At 43.7% G+C, this 23,956-nt stretch overlaps 1 protein-coding gene across 1 annotated transcript in view; it reads right to left on the bottom strand.

Annotated features, from left to right (window-relative positions):
- CFAP47 (cilia and flagella associated protein 47) overlaps window positions 1–23,956 on the bottom strand; it is a 478,593-nt gene that overhangs the window by 377,162 nt on the left and 77,475 nt on the right. Inside the window, exon 22 of the mRNA XM_075265004.1 lies at window positions 23,674–23,768. Within this exon, the coding sequence (XP_075121105.1) occupies window positions 23,674–23,768 (95 nt within the window). The remainder of the gene's footprint in view (window positions 1–23,673; window positions 23,769–23,956) is intronic.

Below are 23,956 nucleotides of genomic sequence, written 5' to 3'. Positions count from 1 at the left end.
GCTCTTGTAAGATACTGAGCCCGGCGGATCACGTGACCGCCGGGTCAGAGGGTGGCCTCATCATGGCGGCGCCCATAGCTGTGCATACAGCTCTCATTGAGCGCTGTATACACAGCGATCGAGAAGGCAGGGAAGGGAATAAACCTTCCCTGTCTTCTCTCTGGGAGCTCCAGCTGAAGTTACAGCTGGCTCCCATTTTCAGCAATTGCACGATCTTGTGCAATAGCTGTGTTCTGATAGGATGCAACGGCATGTCCTGTCAAAACAAGGCAACCACTATCCGGACGTTTATAGTCTATGGGCGGAAGTGGTTAAGCAATGACACGATTGGCTAAATCTATGCCATGTCAACCAAAGATGTGTCAGACATAGCAGAGTACCAAAAGTCTATAAGGTTCCAAGGTTTGTTTTTCTTTTTTTTTTTTTTTTTTGGAAACTGTAACTGTTGGGGGGCGTTCACACTACTACTGGTGACCGTCAGTAGTGTCCGTTGCGAATGTCCATTACAAGATTTTAGCAGCAGACAATAGCTGAAGCATCACAATTCTGTTAAAATTTCAGTTGATTACAATGGGATTTTATCTTGTGTCCATTAGTGACTGTTATACACTCAATCTGTCCCATGTTTGTTTGTTTTTCGTGGATAAACATTTCTGCAACCAGGAGTGCTGTGACCATTAAAAAAAACCTATTTATCAAAATGTAAATGTAATAATGCTCGTATACAGTCCTATGAAAAAGTTTGGGCACCCCTATTAATCTTAATCATTTTTAGTTCTAAATATTTTGGTGTTTGCAACAGCCATTTCAGTTTGATATATCTAATAACTGATGGACACAGTAATATTTCAGGATTGAAATGAGGTTTATTGTACTAGCAGAAAATGTGCAATATGCATTAAACCAAAATTTGACTGGTGCAAAAGTATGGGCACCTCAACAGAAAAGTGACATTAATATTTAGTAGATCCTCCTTTTGCAAAGATAACAGCCTCTAGTCGCTTCCTGTAGCTTTTAGTTCCTGGATCCTGGATGAAGGTATTTTGGACCATTCCTCTTTACAAAACAATTCAAGTTCAGTTAAGTTTGATGGTCACTGAGCATGGACAGCCCGCTTCAAATCATCCCACAGATGTTCAATGATATTCAGGTCTGGGGACTGGGATGGCCATTCCAGAACATTGTAATTGTTCCTCTGCATGAATGCCTGAGTCGATTTGGAGCGGTGTTTTGGATCACTGTCTTGCTGAAATTTCCATCCCCCGCGTAATTTCAACTTCGTCACTGATTCTTGAACATTATTCTCAAGAATCTGCTGATACTGAGTGGAATCCATGCGACCCTCAACGTTAACAAGATTCCCGGTGCCGGTATTGGCCACACAGCCCCAAAGCTTGATGGGAACTCCACCAAATTTTACAGTGGGTAGTAAGTGTTTTTCTTGGAATGCTGTTTTCTTTGGACGCCATACATAACGCCTTTTTGTATGACCAAACAACTCAATCTTTGTTTCATCAGTCCACAGGATCTTCTTCCAAAATGAAGCTGGCTTGTCCAAATGTGCTTTTGCATACCTCAGGCAACTCTATTTGTGGCGTACGTGCAGAAAAGGCTTCTTTCTCATCACTCTCCCATACATCTTCTCCTTGTGCAAAGTGCGCTGTATTGTTGACCGATGCACAGTGACACCATCTGCAGCAAGATGATGCTGCAGCTCTTTGGAGGTGGTCTGTGGATTGTCCTTGACTGTTCTCACCATTCTTCTTCTCTGCCTTTCTGATATTTTTCTTGGCCTGCCACTTCTGGGCTTAACAAGAACTGTCCCTATGGTCTTCCATTTCCTTACTATGTTCCTCACAGTGGAAACTGACAGGTTAAATCTCTGAGACAACTTTTTGTATCCTTCCCCTTAACAACTATGTTGAACAATCTTTGTTTTCAGATCATTTGAGAGCGGGCTGTCCATGCTCGGCGACCATCAAACTTAACTGAACTTGTATTGTTTTGTAAAGAGAAATGGTCCAAAATACCTTCATCCAGGATCCAGGAACTGATTAAAAGCTACAGGAAGCGACTAGAGGCTGTTATCTGTGCAAAAGGAGGATCTACTAAATATTAATGTCACTTTTCTGTTGAGGTGCCCATACTTTTGCACCGGTCAAATTTTGGTTTAATGCATATTGCACGTTTTCTGGTAGTACAATAAACCTCATTTCAATTCTGAAATATTACTGTGTCCATCAGATATTAGATATATCAAACTGAAATGGCTGCTGCAAACACCAAAATATTTAGAACTAAAAATGATTAAGATTAATAGGGGTGCCCAAACTTTTTCATAGGACTGTATATTGCTTTTAAATGTGGTCTAGAATTGTAATGCAAACTATACCTTACTGAAGAGAATGTAGCAATAGTCGTAGTGAATTTCCTGAAGAGTCAATGTGGGATATATCTTGTGTGTAAAACAAACACATTAAAAATACAAAAGAAAAATGAATGGATGCAGTCGATCAGGGAGGGAAGTAAAACGTCTTTACAACAATTACGGTAACTATAACTAATGAACAAGCCTCAGCTTTAATTATTCTGGAATAACACCTTATTGGAAGTCTTAACATTCAACCTTGTGTTAATTGTCTAACCAGAATCTTTTAATACATTGATAATAAAAAATCATGGTATTGGGGCGTCAGCAGGTTAGAATGCTACTTAGAAATACTAATGAGACAATAATGTATAATAGCGTGTTCATTATGCCATGAGTTGGGATGGCTCCCTTGGTTCATTATGGATAAATTATAATGATTGCAATTTTGAGTGCAACACATTGTTTTGTAGTCTGCAACGTGAAGAGCATGGCAATGTGTTACTTAAATATTTAAGAGGTAGCAGTTGTGAGTCACAGGCTGGATGTGATAATAATACCTTTGAACATAAGATACTTTCCTGCTGATCTTTTTTCATTTCTGTGTTCTAGAAAAAGAGTCACAGCGCCATGAATGCACTAGGCATGTCTCATGGGGACACGCAGTGATAGCTTTACAAACAGCATGGCAGGACCACAGGAGATATCACAGCGTATCAGAGTAATGAGCAAACAGTGTGACATAGGTAACACCAAGTACTGAAGCATTTCATGTGCTTTTATAGGTCTTATGTTGTCGTGACTATACAAACTCTAACTATACACATAACCGTTTTATATGGGAAAACTTGGATGCTAAATGTGTCTCAGTTCATAAAGACAATGACAGATATCTTGAATATTTTGGATATATCTTGCTGTACCTAAGTTTTGTAATCCAGTTGCACTAAAGGTTACACAGGTCACTATTAATATCTAGTCATGAGTAGTAATTGTTCAAAAATATGTATGTGTCCTAAGCTTTAAAAAACAAACAAACAAACAAACAAATATATTTAGTCATCTACCATCAATATAAAAGGGGCATTCACACTACCGTTGGTGACTGTCAGCAGTGTCCGTGGCTATTGTCCGTTACAAGATTTTAGCAACGGACACTAGCTGAATTGTCAGTAGTCCGTTAAAATTTACATTCATTTCAATGGGATTTTATCTTGTGCTATTAGTGTCCATTTGTGTCCGTTTACACCCAAGTCCATTTTTTTCCACCGGACAAAAAAATCCCACATGCTGGACTTTTCTGTCCATTAGAAAGAAAAAGGACAGCAAATGTCCATTATTTTTTTTTTAACATTGAAGGCTATGTGCAACGGACTTATAACGGACAGTAACTGATAGCCACCAGTTACTGTCCGTTTGTGTCCATTATGATAGGTGTCTGTTTTGTTTTGGGGGTTTTTAAACGGACACCTTCATAATGGAATCCAATGGCAGTATAAACCCTTCCTAACACAGTGAATAAGTGTGCACGCCCGATAGCTGGCTAGATAGACCAAAGTGTCTACACTACAATTAACCACTTGACCACACATGGAAATAAAAATGGATGTATAAACAAAGGTATATATTTAAGTTCCACAATAATATTTTTGTCAGTGTCCTATTGTTTTTAGTAGATATCACACATATGAATGTGCAAACTGTTTTGGATATTACTGGATTCAATCCAAATTTTCCAAAAATTTCCAAAACTTTTTAGGTTCATCGCCAATAAAAGTCTATTATCCTCTACCCTAGAGTATAATAAGTGGAGGTCTAGGGGAGGTGAGTAACAAACAGTTATAGTCACCTTGCTTCATCTCTCATGGGCATCTGGCGGTCCCCTACTTGTTCTTCAGGACTCAGGCTGACATCACGCACCCCGGGGTCACTGCTAAGGCCTATGATTAGGCCTCAGCAATCACATGGGAGCGCATGATGTCAGTAAGATGTCAGAAATGGACACTGAGGGACTATCAGATGCCACAAGGATGACCAGGAGAAGTGAGGTAAGCGAGAAACACAATTAGTTATATTTAGAGATGAGCGAACACTAAAATGTTCGAGGTTCGAAATTCGATTCGAACAGCCGCTCAATGTTCGTGTGTTCGAACGGGTTTCGAACCCCATTATAGTCTATGGGGAACAGATACTCGTTAAGGGGGAAACCCAAATCCGTGTCTGGAGGGTCACCAAGTCCACTATGACACCCCAGGAAATGATGCCAACACCTCTGGAATGACACTGGGACAGCAGGGGAAGCATGCCTGGGGGCATCTAACACACCAAAGACCCTCTATTACCCCAACATCACTGCCTAACAACTACACACTTTCCACATTCAAAAAAACCTCTATCAAAGTGGGAAAATACCTGGAAACCTTCTTTACTCCCCAAATGGATGGACACAAACCCCAATTTAAGCTCAACAAACAGTAACAACCACCCCTTTAAATCACGTTCCCCATGACAACCACAAATGGAATAGGCAATGGGAATTCCAAAAGCCCTCACCCTTAACTGTCATTTTGAGTGTGTGTGTGTGTGTGTGTGTGTGTGTGTGTGTGTGTGTGTGTGTGTGTGATGTGGTAAGACCTTCCAAAATTCACTTTTCTAGCCCTTAACATGAGCCCTTCCAAACAAAGTTACATGACCTTAAGCTGAGCTACCAGCAGAGATTGAGGCCCTTGGCATGAGTAGAGCCTTGCACCAGCAGTGTTTTTGGCACTTAGGGTGAGTTGAGCCTTGTACCAGCGTGTGTCCCTTAACATCAGGCAGGCCCTAAGTTCTGCGCTTTGCACAAAAGTTCCACATTAACTAGGCTGAATGGTACAAAGATTAGTAGGCCCGAGAACCAGGAACAGGTCTTGCAATGGCTGTCGGATAACGCTTAAAGCACATTGTCCACCAGCCAGTCAGCCTCTACCTCCTCTTACCCAACAGTCTTGTCCTCCTTCCACCCAAAATTCCCAATCTTCTCAGAACAATAACCCCAACTGTCCCTGCTCCCCAGAGCTGTTCTCCCTTCCTTTGACTGTACCGCAACCTGCCCCTCCATTTCGCGATTCCACGGACCTAACAGACGAGTATCTGTGTCCAGATGCTCAAACACTAGAGTCTCCTCCATTCCATCTCCGGTCGATTTGGTGGCGGATGACCAGCAACCCACCCTCATCGACGACGATGAGACGCAGTTGCTGTCAGGGCAGCCAGTTGACATGCGCATTGTGCAGGAGGAGGAGGCGAGACAGGAGTTGGAAGAGGAGGTGGTGGACGACGAGGACACCGACCCCACCTGGACAAGGCAGATGTCAAGCTGGGAAAGTAGTGTGGATGTTGAGGCAGGTGCAGCACCAAAAAGGGTAGCTAGAGGCAGAGACATGTCCAGAGGCAGAGGTCAGCTGCTTTGCCGAAGCCAGGCCAGACCCGGAATGTCCGAAGATGTTCCCTTTTGTACCCAGCCCAGAAAAACTCCCCCATCGAGGGCACGTTTCTTGAAGGTGTAGAGTTTTTTCAAGGAATGCGCCGAGGACAGATATAGTGTCGTCTACACAATTTGCCTCTCGAAATCGAGTAGGGGCCCTGAGAAGAGCAACCTGTCCACCACTTCAATGCACCGTCATTTGGAATCCAAGCAATGGAATCAGTGGCAGGCAGCAACGGCAGGACAAACGTCGCCCGCCGTTCATGCCACTGCCTCTGCTCACAGTGCTGGCGATGCACTCCAGAGGACGAGCCAGGACATCACTTCATCTGCCTCCGCCACTTTGTTGACTTCTCCCTCATCCTCCCCTGTTTCTGTCTTATCTCCTTCTCCTGCACCATCAAAGGCACCATCAGGCGCTTCTTTACAACAACCCACCATCTCTCAGACATTGGAGCGCCGGCAGAAATACACCGCTAACCACCCACCCACGCAAGCCTAGAACGCCAACATCGCTAAACTGCTGGCCCAGGAGAGGTTGGCGTTCCGGCTTGTTGAAACTCCCGCCTTCCCGGACCTGATGGCAACTGTGGCACCTCACTATGCCGTCCCTAGCCGTCTCAACTTCTCCCGGTGTGGCGTCCCCGCCTTGCACCAGCACGTGTCACTCAACATCAGGTGGGCCCTTAGTTCCGCGCTTTGCTGCAAGGTCCACTTGACCACCGACACTTGGACAAGCGCCTGTGGTCAGGGATGCTGCAGTGCTTATCTTTAATGACAGGCAGGGTGAATGTGGTGGAGTCTGTTCCCCGGGTGCAAACTGGGGTGGCCTATCTCCTCTCCCAGGCCAAAATTCATGGCAGGAGTAGACTGAAACCCTACGACGCTGCAACCTCCACCACAGCTACTAGCGGCAAACGCTAAAACACTGGTGTGGGGAGACGTCAGCAGGCGGTGCTGAAGCTCATCAGCTTGGGGGACAGACAGCACAGTGCCTCCGAGGTCAGGGATGCCATCCTGGCTGAGATGGCATTTTTTTTTCCCTGCTACACCTGGGGCCTGGCATTTTTACGCCTGTGATAATGGCTGGAACCTGGTAGCGGCTCTGGAGCTTGCCAGCCTCCAACACGTTCCATGTTTGGCCCACGTCTAACCTAGTGGTGCAAAGTTTTTTAAAAACATACCCAAATGTACCGAAGCTACTGTTGAAAATGCGGCGCTTGTGCGCCCACTTTTGCAAGTGCACAGGAGTCGCTGCTAGCCTAAAAACACTCTAGCAAGGCCTACATCTGTCCAAACACAGGCTGTTGTCTGTCATTCACACACGCTGAAACCCTACAATACCATATCTTGAGCAGGGTGTGTGAGCTGCACAGACCTTTGATGGAGTTCCATCTACAAAACCCAAGGGTTCCTCAAAGTCAGCAACCAAAGTTTCTGCACCATGAGTTTCCAGGGGTGGCAGAGTTATGGCTAGGGGAAGAGGCATGGATAGGGATGATGTCTAGGGGCAAAAGCAGTGTGGATGTGGAGGCAAGCTAAGCAGGAAAAACTGGGGGTACAAGCTAAGGCATGGACTGGGGTGATGTCTAGGGGCAAAAGCAGTGTGGATGTGGAGGCAAGCTAAGCAGGAAAAACTGGGGGTACAAGCTAAGGCATGGACTGGGGTGATGTCTAGGGGCAAAAGCAGTGTGGATGTGGAGGCAAGCAAAGCAGGGAAAATGGTGGCTAGAGGCAAAGGGATGTCCATAGGCAGCAAGGGCAAAGATGCAAAACTCTCCCGTTTCAAGAATTTTCCTGACTTGTTTCCCCACAAAACATTCCTGGGAGGAGGGCTGAAACACCACCCTCCTCCTCCTCCGCTGTTAGATTTACCCCAGCTACGAGCTGAAAACGCTGCAACACTGGTGTGGGGAGACGTCAGCAGGCTGGGCTGAAGCTCATCAGCTTGGGAGACGGACAGCACACTGCCTCTGAGGTCAGGGATGCCATCCTGGATGAGATGGCAATTTGTTTATCCCCGCTGCCCCTGGGGCCAGGTTTTTTAGCTTGTTGGAGGGCTCTGGAGCTTGCCAGCCTCCAACACGTTCCATGCCTGGCCCACATGTTCAATGTAGTGGTGCAATGATTTTTAAAAACATACCCCAAATTAGCTGAGCTAAGGGTGAAAGTGCGGCACTTGGACACCCACTTTCCCAAGTCTACAGTACCTGGAGCTAGCCGCAATACACTTCAGCAAGGCCTACATCTGCCTGAAGCACCTACTGTTGTGCGAGGTCACCACACGCTCTAACCCTAGATACCGTATGTTCAGCAGGGTGTGTGAGCAGCAGAGACCTTTGATGGAGTACCAGCTACAAAACCCAAGGGTTCCTCAGAGTCAGCTCCCTCACTTTCTGCACCATGAGTTTCCATGGGTGGCAGACTTATGGCTAGAGGCACAGGCATGGATAGGGGTGATGTGTAGGGGCAAAAGCAGTGTGGATGTGGAGGCAAGCTAAGCAGCAAAAACTGGGGGTACAAGCAGCCGGTGACATCATCACTGACAAGCACAGCTGTCTGTCAGCTGACAGGCTGACTTTCACCAAAATGAACAGACAATGGATAGACTCATCATATACATGTCAGTTACATGACAAATTTAGTGCAATTTGCAAGTCCAAGATGGTTTGGAGATCTGCGGAGAGGAATCTCACCACCTCTTGCGGGTGCCATCATTTGGAAGGCAAGCCCTGGGCTCAGTGGGTGAGAGCAAGCGCAGGATAATCGTCGTTTGGCCTGGCGGCCACTGCCTCTTCCACTGTTGACAGGGCTGGCGCTGCAGTCCAGACCAGGAGCCAGGACACCTCCACATCTGCCTCTGACACTTTGGGGAGTTCACCCTTATCCTCACCTTTTCCTGCCATTTCTCCTTTTGCCCGCGCCATCATGCGCCTCTTCCCAGCAACTCCCCATCTCCCAAGCCTTTCATTTCATGCTAAAGTACAGCGCAACCCACCCACATGCCCAAGGCTTCAACGGCCTCATCTCAAGAAATCTGGCCCAGGAGATGTTGGAATCCCGGCTGGGGGACACTCTGCCCTTTTTGGGCAGAGTGTCTACTGCGCCACCGCACTGTGCCGTCCACACCAGCACTTTCCCCCAAACATGAGGCGGTCCCTAAATTCAGCGCTTAGCCCTAAAGTTCCATGTGACCAGTTACGAATGGACAAGTGCATGCGGACAGGGACGCTACCTTTCAATTTGGGCACAGTGGTTGAATGTAGTTGAGGCGTGGACCGGGTCGCAAAATGTGGTGGCCTGACTTGTCTCCCCACACAACATTCCTGGGAGGAGGGCTGAAACGCCACCCTCCTCCGCTGTTAAATTGACCCCAGCTACGAGCTGGAAACGCTGCAACACTGGTGTGGGGAGACGTCAGCGGGCCGTGCTGAAGCTCATCAGCTTGGGGGCCAGACAGCACACTGCCTACAAAGTGAGTCATGCCATCCTCGATGAGACGGCACCTGGGCCCAGGCATGTTGTCATGTGTGATAATGGCCGTAACCTGGGATTGGCTCTGTAGCTTGGCAGCCTGCAACATATTCCATGCCTGGGCCACGTTTTTAACTCATTGCTGCTAATCTTTTGAAAAAGGTACCCCAATGTTCCTGAGCTACTGGTGAAAGTGTGGCGCTTGTGCGGATAGTTTTTAAAGTGTATAGTTGCCGCTGCTAGCCTCTATGCACTCCTACAACGCCTGTACCTGCTGGAACAACGGCTGTTGTGCGACGTCTCCACACTGCTGGCACTAAACATATCATGTGTTGAGCAGAGTGTGTGAGCAGCACAGACCTTTGATGTAGTTCCAACTCCAAAACCCTCGGGTTCGTCAAAGTCAACTCCCTCAGTTGCTCAACCATGAGTGGCCATGGGTGGCAGACTTATGTGAAATCCCATCCCATCCATTGCACTGGACACGAAACATTAGCATGCGCTCAGCACAACTTCGGATATGGCAGATGCGTTAAGCAGGGTGCAGGGTACAACACAGACCAGGCCCGAGCACCAGGAACAGGTGTTAGAAATACTGCAGCATCTGCCATTTCCTTCCAATTTTGGGGTTTTGGACCCGCCACCGACTTGTCTGGACCTAAGTGGGGATCATGAGACACAGTTGCCATCAAGGCAAGCTGTGGTCATGTGCGGTTTGCAGTAAGGGGGCAGTGCGCAATTGGAAGAGGAGTTGGTGGATGACGAGGCCACCGACCCCACATGGACAGGGGTGATGTCTAGGGGCTAAAGCAGTGTAGATGTAGAGGGAAGCTAAATCAACAAAAAACCTGGGTAGAAGCAAAGGCATAAACTGGGGTGATGTTTAGGGGTGAAAGCAGAGTAGATGTGGAGGGAAGCTAAGCAGCAAAAACAGTGGGTAGAAGCAAAGGCATGCAAAACTCTACCCTGTTGGAAGACTTATTCCTAGGTCTGGAACACGTTAATGGCCCCCCTGGACAAATTACTGCCACTCAGGGGCCTAGTGTCACCAGGAGGGACAAGTATAGGCGCATGTTGTGGGAATACCTGGCCGACACCAGCTCTGTCCTCTCCGATCCCTCTGTGCTCTACAGCCTAAACTTATTTTCTCATCTTTTTTTCTGAACTGCACATCTCTTGCCTGCTTCCTTTGGGATCTTAGAAATGGTGGTCCACTTCCACAGATGGTAACTTCAATAGACAGTGTAACGGGAGTAGCTGAGGGATCGCTGTCTTAACCACTTTTTGGCACAAAATTAACTTCCAAAGCCAAATATGGTGCAAGTATATGATGCAAGGACACCTACACACCTATCTCTGACACATTGGGGAGTTCACCCTCATGCGCCCTTTTGGCCTGCACCATCATGCGCCTCTTCCCAGCCACTCCACATTTCCCAAGCTTTTCATTGCAGGCAGAAGTACAATACAACCCACCCCCATGCCCAAGCCTGTAACAGCCTCATCGATAAACTGCTGGCCCTGGAGATGTTGGTGTTTGTTTATGCTTCTGGAGACCCAGGCCTTCCGTCAGCAGATGGCAGCTGGGGCACCTCCCTATGCTGGGCCTAGCCGTTACTACTTCTCTTGGTGTGCTGTCTCTGCCTTGCGCCTGCATGTGTCCCATAACATCAGTCGGGCCCAGAGCTCTGCGCTTTGCTGCAAGGTCCACTTGACCACCGACACATGGACAAGCGCCTGTGGTCAGGGATGCTGCAGTGCTTATCTTTAATGACAGGCAGGGTGAATGTGGTGGAGTCTGTTCCCCGGGTGCAAACTGGGGTGGCCTATCTCCTCTCCCAGGCCAAAATTCATGGCAGGAGTAGACTGAAACCCTACGAAGCTGCAACCTCCACCCCAGCTACTAGCGGAAAACACTGTAACACTGGCATGGGGAGATGTCAGTAGGCCGTGCTGAAACTGATCAGCTTGGGGGACAGACAGCACAGTGCCTCCGAGGTCAGGGATGCCATCCTGGCTGAGATGGCATTTTTTTTTCCCTGCTACACCTGGGGCCTGGCATTTTTGCGCCTGTGATAATGGCTGGAACCTGGTAGCAGATCTGGAGCTTGCCAGACTCAAACACGGTCCACGCATGGCCCACGTTTTCCAACTTGTTGGTGCCATGTTTCTTTGAAACCTACACCATTGTGCCTGATATACAGGTCAAAGTGGGGCCATTTTCGTAAGTGAGAACTAGCCTCTGCTAGGCAGAAAACATTCAGAGCACACTCCTCTCATCTTCGCACCGTTGGCTGGCGGAGGAAGACGAGGGGGTTGGAGTGGCATCTGATGTCCCTATCCCACACGAGGCTAGAGGGTGCACTTCAGTGCATCCCATTGCTTCACCACAAATGGTGTGAAGGGGAGTGGAAAATGGAGGAAATGGAGAGTGACCCTTACAGTTGGGGCCAGCAAAGGCATGCCAAGTAACACACTGGCACACATGGCTGACTTCATCTTGGGTTGCTTTTCAACACATATTTCACATCATGAAGAACAAATAATACTGGATTTTTCCAAGCCTCGAACCCCGGTCTAGGTCTAATGTCTGTTCCTTTCTTATATTAGGGGAGAGGGAAAAAAAATTACTTCAGTGATACGTTTAGCGTACATAGACTGACTATTAATGTGTATCCCACTTAGTGTTGTTAGGGTTACACACCGTCACAACCTGGCTAAAGCTTCTATAGCTGTTAATAAAGTCAACATAACTTTACGGTATCCAAAAAGACAGCTGGTACCGACAGAGAGCAAGACAAATGTCACCCAAAGCTGTGAGCTCTGAACACCCACAGTGACTTTGGCGTCATCATCATTATAAGGGAGCGGGTGGTAATAAATAACTTGGCAGTGCCTAAAACCCAAAAAGCTTATACAACTATATTTACATTAAGATACACAAATGAAACTTTTCAGTAGCATGTCATGAGACAAGCTGATAAGCTCTTCCTTTGTGCAGTGCTATTTGAAAGTTAAACGCTGCCTTTATTTTAATTCTGGAGAAGGTGCAGACATTAGATTTAGAACATGTTGTCTTCATTGTCCAAATCCTCTATATAGGTAACGTGTTTTTCGGGCCGAGCTGTCTGGGAACGAGCTGGTGCAGCACTGACAACCTGGGTGAATATGGCAAGAGCCTGAGATGTAGGGTGAATGAATCCCCAAATTATTTGTGGAATTCCCAGTGAGACAATGGCACTGTATACCAGTATTAAAAATTGTGGGTGCACATAACCCCCATATATTCTTTGAATTCCCAGTCAGACAATGGCACTGTATACCAGTATTAAAAATTGTGGGTGCACATAACCCCCATATATTCTTTGAATTCCCAGTGAGACAAAGGAACTGTATAGCAGTATTAAAAATTGTGGGTGCACATAACCCCAATATATTCTTTGAATTCCCAGTCAGACAATGGCACTGTATACCAGTATTAAAAATTGTGGGTGCACATAACCCCCATATATTCTTTGAATTCCCAGTGAGACAAAGGAACTGTATAGCAGCATTAAAAATTGTGGGTGCACGTAACCCCCATATATTCTTTGAATTCCCAGTCAGACAATGGCACTGTATACCAGTAGTAAAAATTGTGGGTGCACATAACCCCAATATATTCTTTGAATTCCCAGTCAGACAATGGCACTGTATACCAGTAGTAAAAATTGTGGGTGCACATAACCCCCATATATTCTTTGAATTCCCAGTGAGACAAAGGAACTGTATAGCAGTATTAAAAATTGTGGGTGCACGTAACCCCCATATATTCTTTGAATTCCCAGTCAGACAATGGCACTGTATACCAGTAGTAAAAATTGTGGGTGCACATAACCCCAATATATTCTTTGAATTCCCAGTCAGACAATGGCACTGTATACCAGTAGTAAAAATTGTGGGTGCACATAACCCCCATATATTCTTTGAATTCCCAGTGAGACAAAGGAACTGTATAGCAGTATTAAAAATTGTGGGTGCACATAACCCCCATATATTCTTTGAATTCCCAGTCAGACAATGGCACTATATACCAGTAGTAAAAATTGTGGGTGCACATAACCCCAATATATTCTTTGAATTCCCAGTCAGACAATGGCACTGTATACCAGTATTAAAAATTGTGGGTGCACATAACCCCCATATATTCTTTGAATTCCCAGTCAGACAATGGCACTATATACCAGTAGTAAAAATTGTGGGTGCACATAACCCCAATATATTCTTTGAATTCCCAGTCAGACAATGGCACTGTATACCAGTATTAAAAATTGTGGGTGCACATAACCCCCATATATTCTTTGAATTCCCAGTCAGACAATGGCACTATATACCAGTAGTAAAAATTGTGGGTGCACATAACCCCAATATATTCTTTGAATTCCCAGTCAGACAATGGCACTGTATACCAGTATTAAAAATTGTGGGTGCACATAACCCCCATATATTCTTTGAATTCCCAGTCAGACAATGGCACTGTATACCAGTATTAAAAATTGTGGGTGCACATAACCCCCATATATTCTTTGAATTCCCAGTCAGACAATGGCACTGTATACCAGTATTAAAAATTGTGGGTGCACATAACCCCCATATATTCTTTGAATTCCCAGTGAGACAAAGGAACTGTATAGCAGTATTAAATATTGTGGGTGCACGTAACCCCCATATATTCTTTGAATTCCCAGTCAGACAATGGCACTGTATACCAGTAGTAAAAATTGTGGGTGCACATAACCCCAATATATTCTTTGAATTCCCAGTCAGACAATGGCACTGTATACCAGTAGTAAAAATTGTGGGTGCACATAACCCCCATATATTCTTTGAATTCCCAGTGAGACAAAGGAACTGTATAGCAGTATTAAAAATTGTGGGTGCACGTAACCCCCATATATTCTTTGAATTCCCAGTCAGACAATGGCACTGTATACCAGTAGTAAAAATTGTGGGTGCACATAACCCCAATATATTCTTTGAATTCCCAGTCAGACAATGGCACTGTATACCAGTAGTAAAAATTGTGGGTGCACATAACCCCCATATATTCTTTGAATTCCCAGTGAGACAAAGGAACTGTATAGCAGTATTAAAAATTGTGGGTGCACATAACCCCCATATATTCTTTGAATTCCCAGTCAGACAATGGCACTATATACCAGTAGTAAAAATTGTGGGTGCACATAACCCCAATATATTCTTTGAATTCCCAGTCAGACAATGGCACTGTATACCAGTATTAAAAATTGTGGGTGCACATAACCCCCATATATTCTTTGAATTCCCAGTCAGACAATGGCACTATATACCAGTAGTAAAAATTGTGGGTGCACATAACCCCAATATATTCTTTGAATTCCCAGTCAGACAATGGCACTGTATACCAGTATTAAAAATTGTGGGTGCACATAACCCCCATATATTCTTTGAATTCCCAGTCAGACAATGGCACTATATACCAGTAGTAAAAATTGTGGGTGCACATAACCCCAATATATTCTTTGAATTCCCAGTCAGACAATGGCACTGTATACCAGTATTAAAAATTGTGGGTGCACATAACCCCCATATATTCTTTGAATTCCCAGTCAGACAATGGCACTGTATACCAGTATTAAAAATTGTGGGTGCACATAACCCCCATATATTCTTTGAATTCCCAGTGAGACAAAGGAACTGTATAGCAGTATTAAAAATTGTGGGTGCACGTAACCCCCATATATTCTTTGAATTCCCAGTCAGACAATGGCACTGTATACCAGTATTAAAAATTGTGGGTGCACATAACCCCCATATATTCTTTGAATTCCCAGTGAGACAATGGAACTGTATAGCAGTAGCAAAAATTGTGGGTGCACGTAACCCCCATATATTCTTTGAATTCCCAGTCAGACAATGGCACTATATACCAGTATTAAAAATTGTGGGTGCACATAACCCCAATATATTCTTTGAATTCCCAGTCAGACAATGGCACTGTATACCAGTATTAAAAATTGTGGGTGCACATAACCCCCATATATTCTTTGAATTCCCAGTCAGACAATGGCACTATATACCAGTAGTAAAAATTGTGGGTGCACATAACCCCAATATATTCTTTGAATTCCCAGTCAGACAATGGCACTGTATACCAGTAGTAAAAATTGTGGGTGCACATAACCCCCATATATTCTTTGAATTCCCAGTCAGACAATGGCACTATATACCAGTAGTAAAAATTGTGGGTGCACATAACCCCAATATATTCTTTGAATTCCCAGTCAGACAATGGCACTGTATACCAGTATTAAAAATTGTGGGTGCACATAACCCCCATATATTCTTTGAATTCCCAGTCAGACAATGGCACTGTATACCAGTATTAAAAATTGTGGGTGCACATAACCCCCATATATTCTTTGAATTCCCAGTCAGACAATGGCACTGTATACCAGTATTAAAAATTGTGGGTGCACGTAACCCCCATATATTCTTTGAATTCCCAGTGAGACAAAGGAACTGTATAGCAGTATTAAAAATTGTGGGTGCACGTAACCCCCATATATTCTTTGAATTCCCAGTCAGACAATGGCACTGTATACCAGTAGTAAAAATTGTGGGTGCACATAACCCCCATATATTCTTTGAATTCCCAGTCAGACAATGGCACTATATACCAGTAGTAAAAATTGTGGGTGCACATAACCCCAATATATTCTTTGAATTCCCAGTCAGACAATGGCACTGTATACCAGTAGTAAAAATTGTGGGTGCACATAACCCCCATATATTCTTTGAATTCCCAGTGAGACAAAGGAACTGTATAGCAGTATTAAAAATTGTGGGTGCACGTAACCCCCATATATTCTTTGAATTCCCAGTCAGACAATGGCACTGTATACCAGTATTAAAAATTGTGGGTGCACATAACCCCCATATATTCTTTGAATTCCCAGTCAGACAATGGCACTGTATACCAGTATTAAAAATTGTGGGTGCACATAACCCCCATATATTCTTTGAATTCCCAGTCAGACAATGGCACTATATACCAGTAGTAAAAATTGTGGGTGCACATAACCCCAATATATTCTTTGAATTCCCAGTCAGACAATGGCACTGTATACCAGTATTAAAAATTGTGGGTGCACATAACCCCCATATATTCTTTGAATTCCCAGTCAGACAATGGCACTGTATACCAGTATTAAAAATTGTGGGTGCACATAACCCCCATATATTCTTTGAATTCCCAGTCAGACAATGGCACTGTATACCAGTATTAAAAATTGTGGGTGCACATAACCCCCATATATTCTTTGAATTCCCAGTGAGACAAAGGAACTGTATAGCAGTATTAAAAATTGTGGGTGCACGTAACCCCCATATATTCTTTGAATTCCCAGTCAGACAATGGCACTGTATACCAGTATTAAAAATTGTGGGTGCACATAACCCCAATATATTCTTTGAATTCCCAGTCAGACAATGGCACTGTATACCAGTATTAAAAATTGTGGGTGCACATAACCCCCATATATTCTTTGAATTCCCAGTGAGACAAAGGAACTGTATAGCAGTATTAAAAATTGTGGGTGCACGTAACCCCCATATATTCTTTGAATTCCCAGTCAGACAATGGCACTGTATACCAGTATTAAAAATTGTGGGTGCACGTCACCCCAATATATTCTTTGAATTCCCAGTCAGACAATGGCACTGTATACCAGTAGTAAAAATTGTGGGTGCACATAACCCCCATATATTCTTTGAATTCCCAGTCAGACAATGGCACTGTATACCAGTATTAAAAATTGTGGGTGCACATAACCCCCATATATTCTTTGAATTCCCAGTCAGACCATGGCACTGTATACCAGTATTAAAAATTGTGGGTGCACATAACCCCCATATATTCTTTGAATTCCCAGTGAGACAAAGGAACTGTATAGCAGTATTAAAAATTGTGGGTGCACGTAACCCCCATATATTCTTTGAATTCCCAGTCAGACAATGGCACTGTATACCAGTATTAAAAATTGTGGGTGCACATAACCCCCATATATTCTTTGAATTCCCAGTGAGACAATGGAACTGTATAGCAGTAGCAAAAATTGTGGGTGCACGTAACCCCCATATATTCTTTGAATTCCCAGTCAGACAATGGCACTATATACCAGTATTAAAAATTGTGGGTGCACATAACCCCCATATATTCTTTGAATTCCCAGTGAGACAATGGAACTGTATAGCAGTATTAAAAATTGTGGGTGCACGTAACCCCCATATATTCTTTGAATTCCCAGTCAGACAATGGCACTGTATACCAGTATTAAAAATTGTGGGTGCACATAACCCCCATATATTCTTTGAATTCCCAGTGAGACAATGGAACTGTATAGCAGTATTAAAAATTGTGGGTGCACGTAACCCCCATATATTCTTTGAATTCCCAGTCAGACAATGGCACTGTATACCAGTAGTAAAAATTGTGGGTGCACGTAACCCCCATATATTCTTTGAATTCCCAGTCAGACAATGGCACTATATACCAGTATTAAAAATTGTGGGTGCACATAACCCCCATATATTCTTTGAATTCCCAGTCAGACAATGGCACTGTATACCAGTAGTAAAAATTGTGGGTGCACATAACCCCCATATATTCTTTGAATTCCCAGTGAGACAATGGCACTGTATACCAGTAGTAAAAATTGTGGGTGCACGTAACCCCCATATATTCTTTGAATTCCCAGTCAGACAATGGCACTATATACCAGTATTAAAAATTGTGGGTGCACATAACCCCCATATATTCTTTGAATTCCCAGTCAGACAATGGCACTGTATACCAGTAGTAAAAATTGTGGGTGCACATAACCCCCATATATTCTTTGAATTCCCAGTCAGACAATGGCACTGTATACCAGTATTAAAAATTGTGGGTGCACATAACCCCCATATATTCTTTGAATTCCCAGTGAGACAAAGGAACTGTATAGCAGTATTAAAAATTGTGGGTGCACATAACCCCCATATATTCTTTGAATTCCCAGTCAGACAATGGCACTGTATAGCAGTATTAAAAATTGTGGGTGCACGTAACCCCCATATATTCTTTGAATTCCCAGTCAGACAATGGCACTGTATACCAGTATTAAAAATTGTGGGTGCACATAACCCCCATATATTCTTTGAATTCCCAGTGAGACAATGGCACTGTATAGCAGTAGCAAAAATTGTGGGTGCACGTCACCCCAATATATTCTTTGAATTCCCAGTCAGACAATGGCACTATATACCAGTAGCAAAAATTGTGGGTGTATATAGCCCCAATTCTATTGCTAGGGGACTTGCAGGGTATTTCTGAGGTGAAGGTGGGGGGGCACACCGTTGGAACGGGGATTTGGGGTGTATATATGGGGTATACGGGAATACACTGTCAGTGTGTTCCATTCAGGATCCTGGGAAAGCTGGGTTGCGGCGATTGAGCCCGTCAGTGCCACGTTACACTGACAAGCTTCTCCCTGGAATTGAAGTTATATGTAAGCCCAATATATTCTTTGAATTCCCAGTGAGACAATGGCACTATATGGCAGTAGCAAAAATAGTGGGTGTATATAGCCCCAATCCTATTGCTAGGGGACTTGCAGGGTATTTCTGGGGTGAAGGTGGGGGGGCACACCGTTGGAACGGGTATCGGGGGTATATATCGGGTATACGGGAATACACTGACAGTGTATTCCATTCAGGATCCTGGGAAAGCTGGGTTGCGGCGATTGAGCCCGTCAGTGCCACGTTACACTGACAAGCTTCTCCCTGGAATTTAGCTCTTATAAGAGCTGTTGGTTGTCTTCTCCTTCCTATCCTAGCCTGTCCCTGCCTACCCAGAATCTAACCCCTAGCTAACTGGACGGAAACCTCCGTCCTCGGTGAATTGCAAGCTCAGAATGACGCGAAGCTGGGCGGCGCTGTTCTTTTAAATTAGAGGTCACATGTTTTCGGCAGCCAATGGGTTTTGCCTACTTTTTTCAACGTCACCGGTGTCGTAGTTCCTGTCCCACCTACCCTGTGCTGTTATTGGAGCAAAAAAGGCGCCAGGGAAGGTGGGAGGGGAATCGAGTAATGGCGCACTTTACCACGCGGTGTTCGATTCGATTCGAACATGCCGAACAGCCTAATATCCGATCGAACATGAGTTCGATAGAACACTGTTCGCTCATCTCTAGTTATATTCACTCACCTACCCTGGGCCTCTGTTTATTACAATATAGGGTCTGAGGAGAATCTCATGAGGTTTGTTTCTATGGTTCCATGCTCACGACTGTGATTTTTACAAGTCCATTTTGGGGGACACACCCAGGCCCCAAAATTTAAATCACTCAAATGTACCAGTCTGTGGAGAACACAGCCTGTCCATGACATTCAGTCATAAACATGCAGTGTAGGAAAGTTTTATCCCAAAGACCCTTTCCACAACACGTACACAAGAAGATACTTTCTAGCCATAGAGAGTATCTAAAGTCCATACTTTAGATACCATGGACATAAAAAAGGCATAAAAACTGCATTTACAAAAACTTAAAGAAATTGCAAACATGAGAAGTTGTGGCCAATGAGGTTGCAGCATTTATTTTTTAGCCTGTGACCTGATTGGCTTCTATAGGCCACACAACTGGTTTTATTCACACAAACTTTTACAAACTTCCCCCCATTGTCTTCTTTGATCTGCTTCATCTAAAATTATTATGCTGTCTTGTGTGTAGATAATTACTAAAATATAGAGTCAGGAGTCAGAATCAATAATTGGCACAATGTACCGCTGTAGGCTTTGGCTCCGTACTTTCTCTAACCTAATTTGCATTATATGTAAACTAATTAGTGACACATTCTGAAGCAAGCCCGTAATCGCTTGTGGATGTGAAGTGATCAGAAATGCAGCAACATGCTCATGAACCTATGGCTGCAAACAGAAAGGTGACTTTTGGCTAAACTGAATAAAAAGAGATAAAAAAGAAATGAGACATTATGACACTTCATTCATTTCTTTAGCAAACCCTATTGACCACAGATAGTAGATTAAATATAATTAACTAATACTTTATACCACAGTTTATGCTAATGAGCAATGATACACACAAAGCCAAACTTGGATCATAGTGTAAAATCTCATATCATGTGATATCATGGGGCAAATTGGACTCTACTGCAGAACTTTGTGTCCCCAATTGATATTCAATCTAAATTCTCTTGTATCCAGGAAGATAATGGATTTTCACAACTTGCCTACCTGTTAGATATCATCATACTGCAGAAACTGCTTAAAGTGCAGCATATTACACTAGTATAGCTACCTAGATTAAAAAATCAGCTAAACGATTCTTTGACTTATAGCTATCTTTTCTTACCTCCAAGTGTGCATGCATTCTGAATTGGAATAGGGGAGGAAGCCAATGCCAGACACTTCTGACGGCAGTTTTTCTTCCAAGGAGCAAAAGGACCAGGCATATTGTAATCCAATTGCCTGATTTTTATTTACTCCAACATTTGCCACTGAGACAGAGCCAGGAGGCCCTAACACATATTAGGCCAGCAACCCCTGGCACATGGTACTTTAGGACTCTCTTTGATTACTGAACACACGAAAGTTGGTGTTCGTTCATTTCAACAAGGTTTGACAGGTGTGTATGGGTTTATTTAGCAAAAACAGCAGGTTGTGGGAAGGGCATTCTTTACCTCCACAATGCTGTCTTACTGCAGACCACTCTTAGTCCTGTGATCAGCCAAACATCATGTCCAACAGTAAAGGATCATCTTTGCAAACAAAGCCAAAGGTACAGCTCACACTGAAATGTCCATTTAATCAACCAGTTAAATGGTTGCTGTTATGGTGTGTGTTATATAACTTTAATATAAGGTTTCTTTCACATCTTCATATTGCCTGGCACACTGACTATTTAATCTTTGTCTATTTACAATCGACACATAATACTAAAAAGGTTGCTGACCCTGGTATTAGACCGTTCCACCTAAATTGTCTGGTTAAGCCAACATTGATCTGAAGTGTGCATCCAGTTTATGCTAGGTTCACAGTAACGTTGCTTGTCTGATGTTCTAGTCCATTGGAGGACCAAAACAACAGGCAGAACTTTAAAATACTGGTTACATATGGATCCCGGAGGACCCCATTGCCTGAAACTGTGCATAAAGGACTTTTAAGGCCAACGATTTCAGATGGACATTGCAACTGAGTCTCCTAAGGCAAATGTGAATGTAGCCTTAAGGGGCAGATTTATTATTCCTATTGCACCAAAGTTCTGGCTTATCCAGTTTGTACATTCTTGGCAACTTGCTAGACATTCTTTAAAATTTTTCTAGAAATGGGGAAAGAGTCAAAAAAGTGACAGATGTATTGAAGTGAAATAAATTAAGGCAGCCTTGAAGTGGTATAAAAAAAAAAAAATAAAAAAAAAAGGTTGTAACTTTTAGCAAGATGAGTCAACTCAATCGCTCAGAATGTATCACTGTGATCAATTTGGCACAGCTGACTGCCGCGTAAAATTATTCTGTCTAAATATACAACAAAATTAGATAATCATCACGTTTAAGTGGGGTAGTGGAATTCAGGCAACATTATTTTGTTCAGGACACTTTGAGTATATAAATATTATTACCACATACATACCATACTTGTGTAGTGTTAAATATTATTAGATTACAATATTCATATCTGTTTTCCAGGATGTAATTAGGAAAACAATGTCTCTGCTCACTGCCTCTAGGACAGCCCTCTTAAACATCAGGCATGAATTTTTAGATAGCCTAATACCATGATGCGGGATTATTGCCAAACTAGTATTTCTATTCCAAAAGGAACAGATTCCCAGCTGTGGACAGCACTGTTTCAATCTGTTGGATCGCATCAGCACAGCGTAAGGATATTAGTTTGGCAGGGTGAGAGACTATAGACCGGGGTCAAGGACTAAGAAAACTCCTTAAGGAGAGTACCTTTACAGGTGTATGGAGACTTAGTAATACTTGTTTGGCAATAATCTAAAAAGTCATGCCTGATGTTTAAGAGGGCTGTCCTAGAGGCAGTGAGCAGAGACATTGTTTTCTTAATTACATCCTGGAAAGCAGATTTGCATATTCCCCAGAATCCCCCAAAGGAGCGAAAATGGCTTGTAAGTCTCCATACACCTAAAAGGCGCTCTCCTTAAGGAGTTTTGTTAGTCCTTACCTACAATATTCATGGCATATAAGGGGTAAGTCTATTCTGCTGACAACACTCTTCTTACAGTACATGGGTGTGGTCAGGGTACACTATTTTAGTGTTGTCCAAATACAGTTGTAAACAGTTTGAAGATGCTGAGGAACACACCCTCTCATGAACTTAAATGAGTGACACACATACATGTTGGAGTCTTTTTTGTTTTTCTCTGGCACCATGAGAGAGATGCTGTGACCATCCCATGGGGGTCAAAAACAGATGAGAAATCATGAACCAAGCTGGAACTACAAGATATTCAGATTGAAGAAACATAACTATGTGCTTCTTCCATGATACAAGCTAATAAGACATTTACTGATATTTGTGTTTCGTCTGTAAGTTTTTCCTGTATCTATTTTTCCATGAAGACTTTAAAGAGGACCTTTCATCAGATTGGGCACAGGCAGTTCTATATACTGCTGGAAAGCTGACAGTGCGCTGAATTCAGCGCACTGTCGGCTTTCCCGATCTGTGCCCCGGGTAAAGCGCTATCGGTCCCGGTACCGTAGCGCTTTACAGTCAGAAGGGCGTTTCTGACAGTTAGCCAGGGACGCCCTTCTGCCCAGCAGCGCCTATCGCGCTGCACAGTGAGGAACGCCCCCTCCCTCTGCTCACACAGCTCGTCCATAGACGAGTATTATCAGGAGAGGGAGGGGAGCGTTCCTCCACGCTCCACAGTACAGCGCGATAGGCGCTGCTGTGCAGAAGGTCGTCCCTGGCTAACTGTCAGAAACTGACCGGTACCGGGACCGATAGTGCTTTACCCGGGGTACAGATCAGGAAAGCCGACAGTGTGCTGAATTTAGCGCACTGTCAGCTTTCCAGCAGTATATAGAACTGCCTGTGCCCAATCTGATGAAAGGTCCTCTTTAATAAATTTCCATGTTTTTATAAGAAGCTGAGTCTTCCAATAATGTTACCTTATGGGTCAACATGTGAGTAAGGATTCACCAGAATATTGACTATTTTACAGGTAGATGCCCAGGAAGTTACGAACACAAGATGTATACTATATTGCCTCAAATTACTCATTAGCGACAGTCATTTGTTTAACCATGAATAAATTACAAATCTTACCTCCTTAGGACTGAAATGAAGCGCACATTCAAGAGTTTCCTTCTCTTCTAAATCCAAAGTATATAAATAAGGATATAGTGGATCAACTTCAACCACTAGAAGAGTAAAAGGCAACAAGTAAGTAATGTAACCAAAACAGAAATAGATTTCTAAGCTTACTACTGACTGAATGCAATGATGGCCTTTCATCAAAAATTCTGTTTCATCCACCAATAAGTAGTAACCAAACTATAGAACACCCTACCACAATAAGCTGAACAGGCAAAAGCTATGACCAAATGTA

This window comes from Leptodactylus fuscus, chromosome 2, assembly GCF_031893055.1.
Source record: "Leptodactylus fuscus isolate aLepFus1 chromosome 2, aLepFus1.hap2, whole genome shotgun sequence".
NCBI classification, from domain to species: Eukaryota; Metazoa; Chordata; class Amphibia; order Anura; family Leptodactylidae; genus Leptodactylus; species Leptodactylus fuscus.
This window is presented reverse-complemented; position numbering and strand designations above follow the sequence as displayed.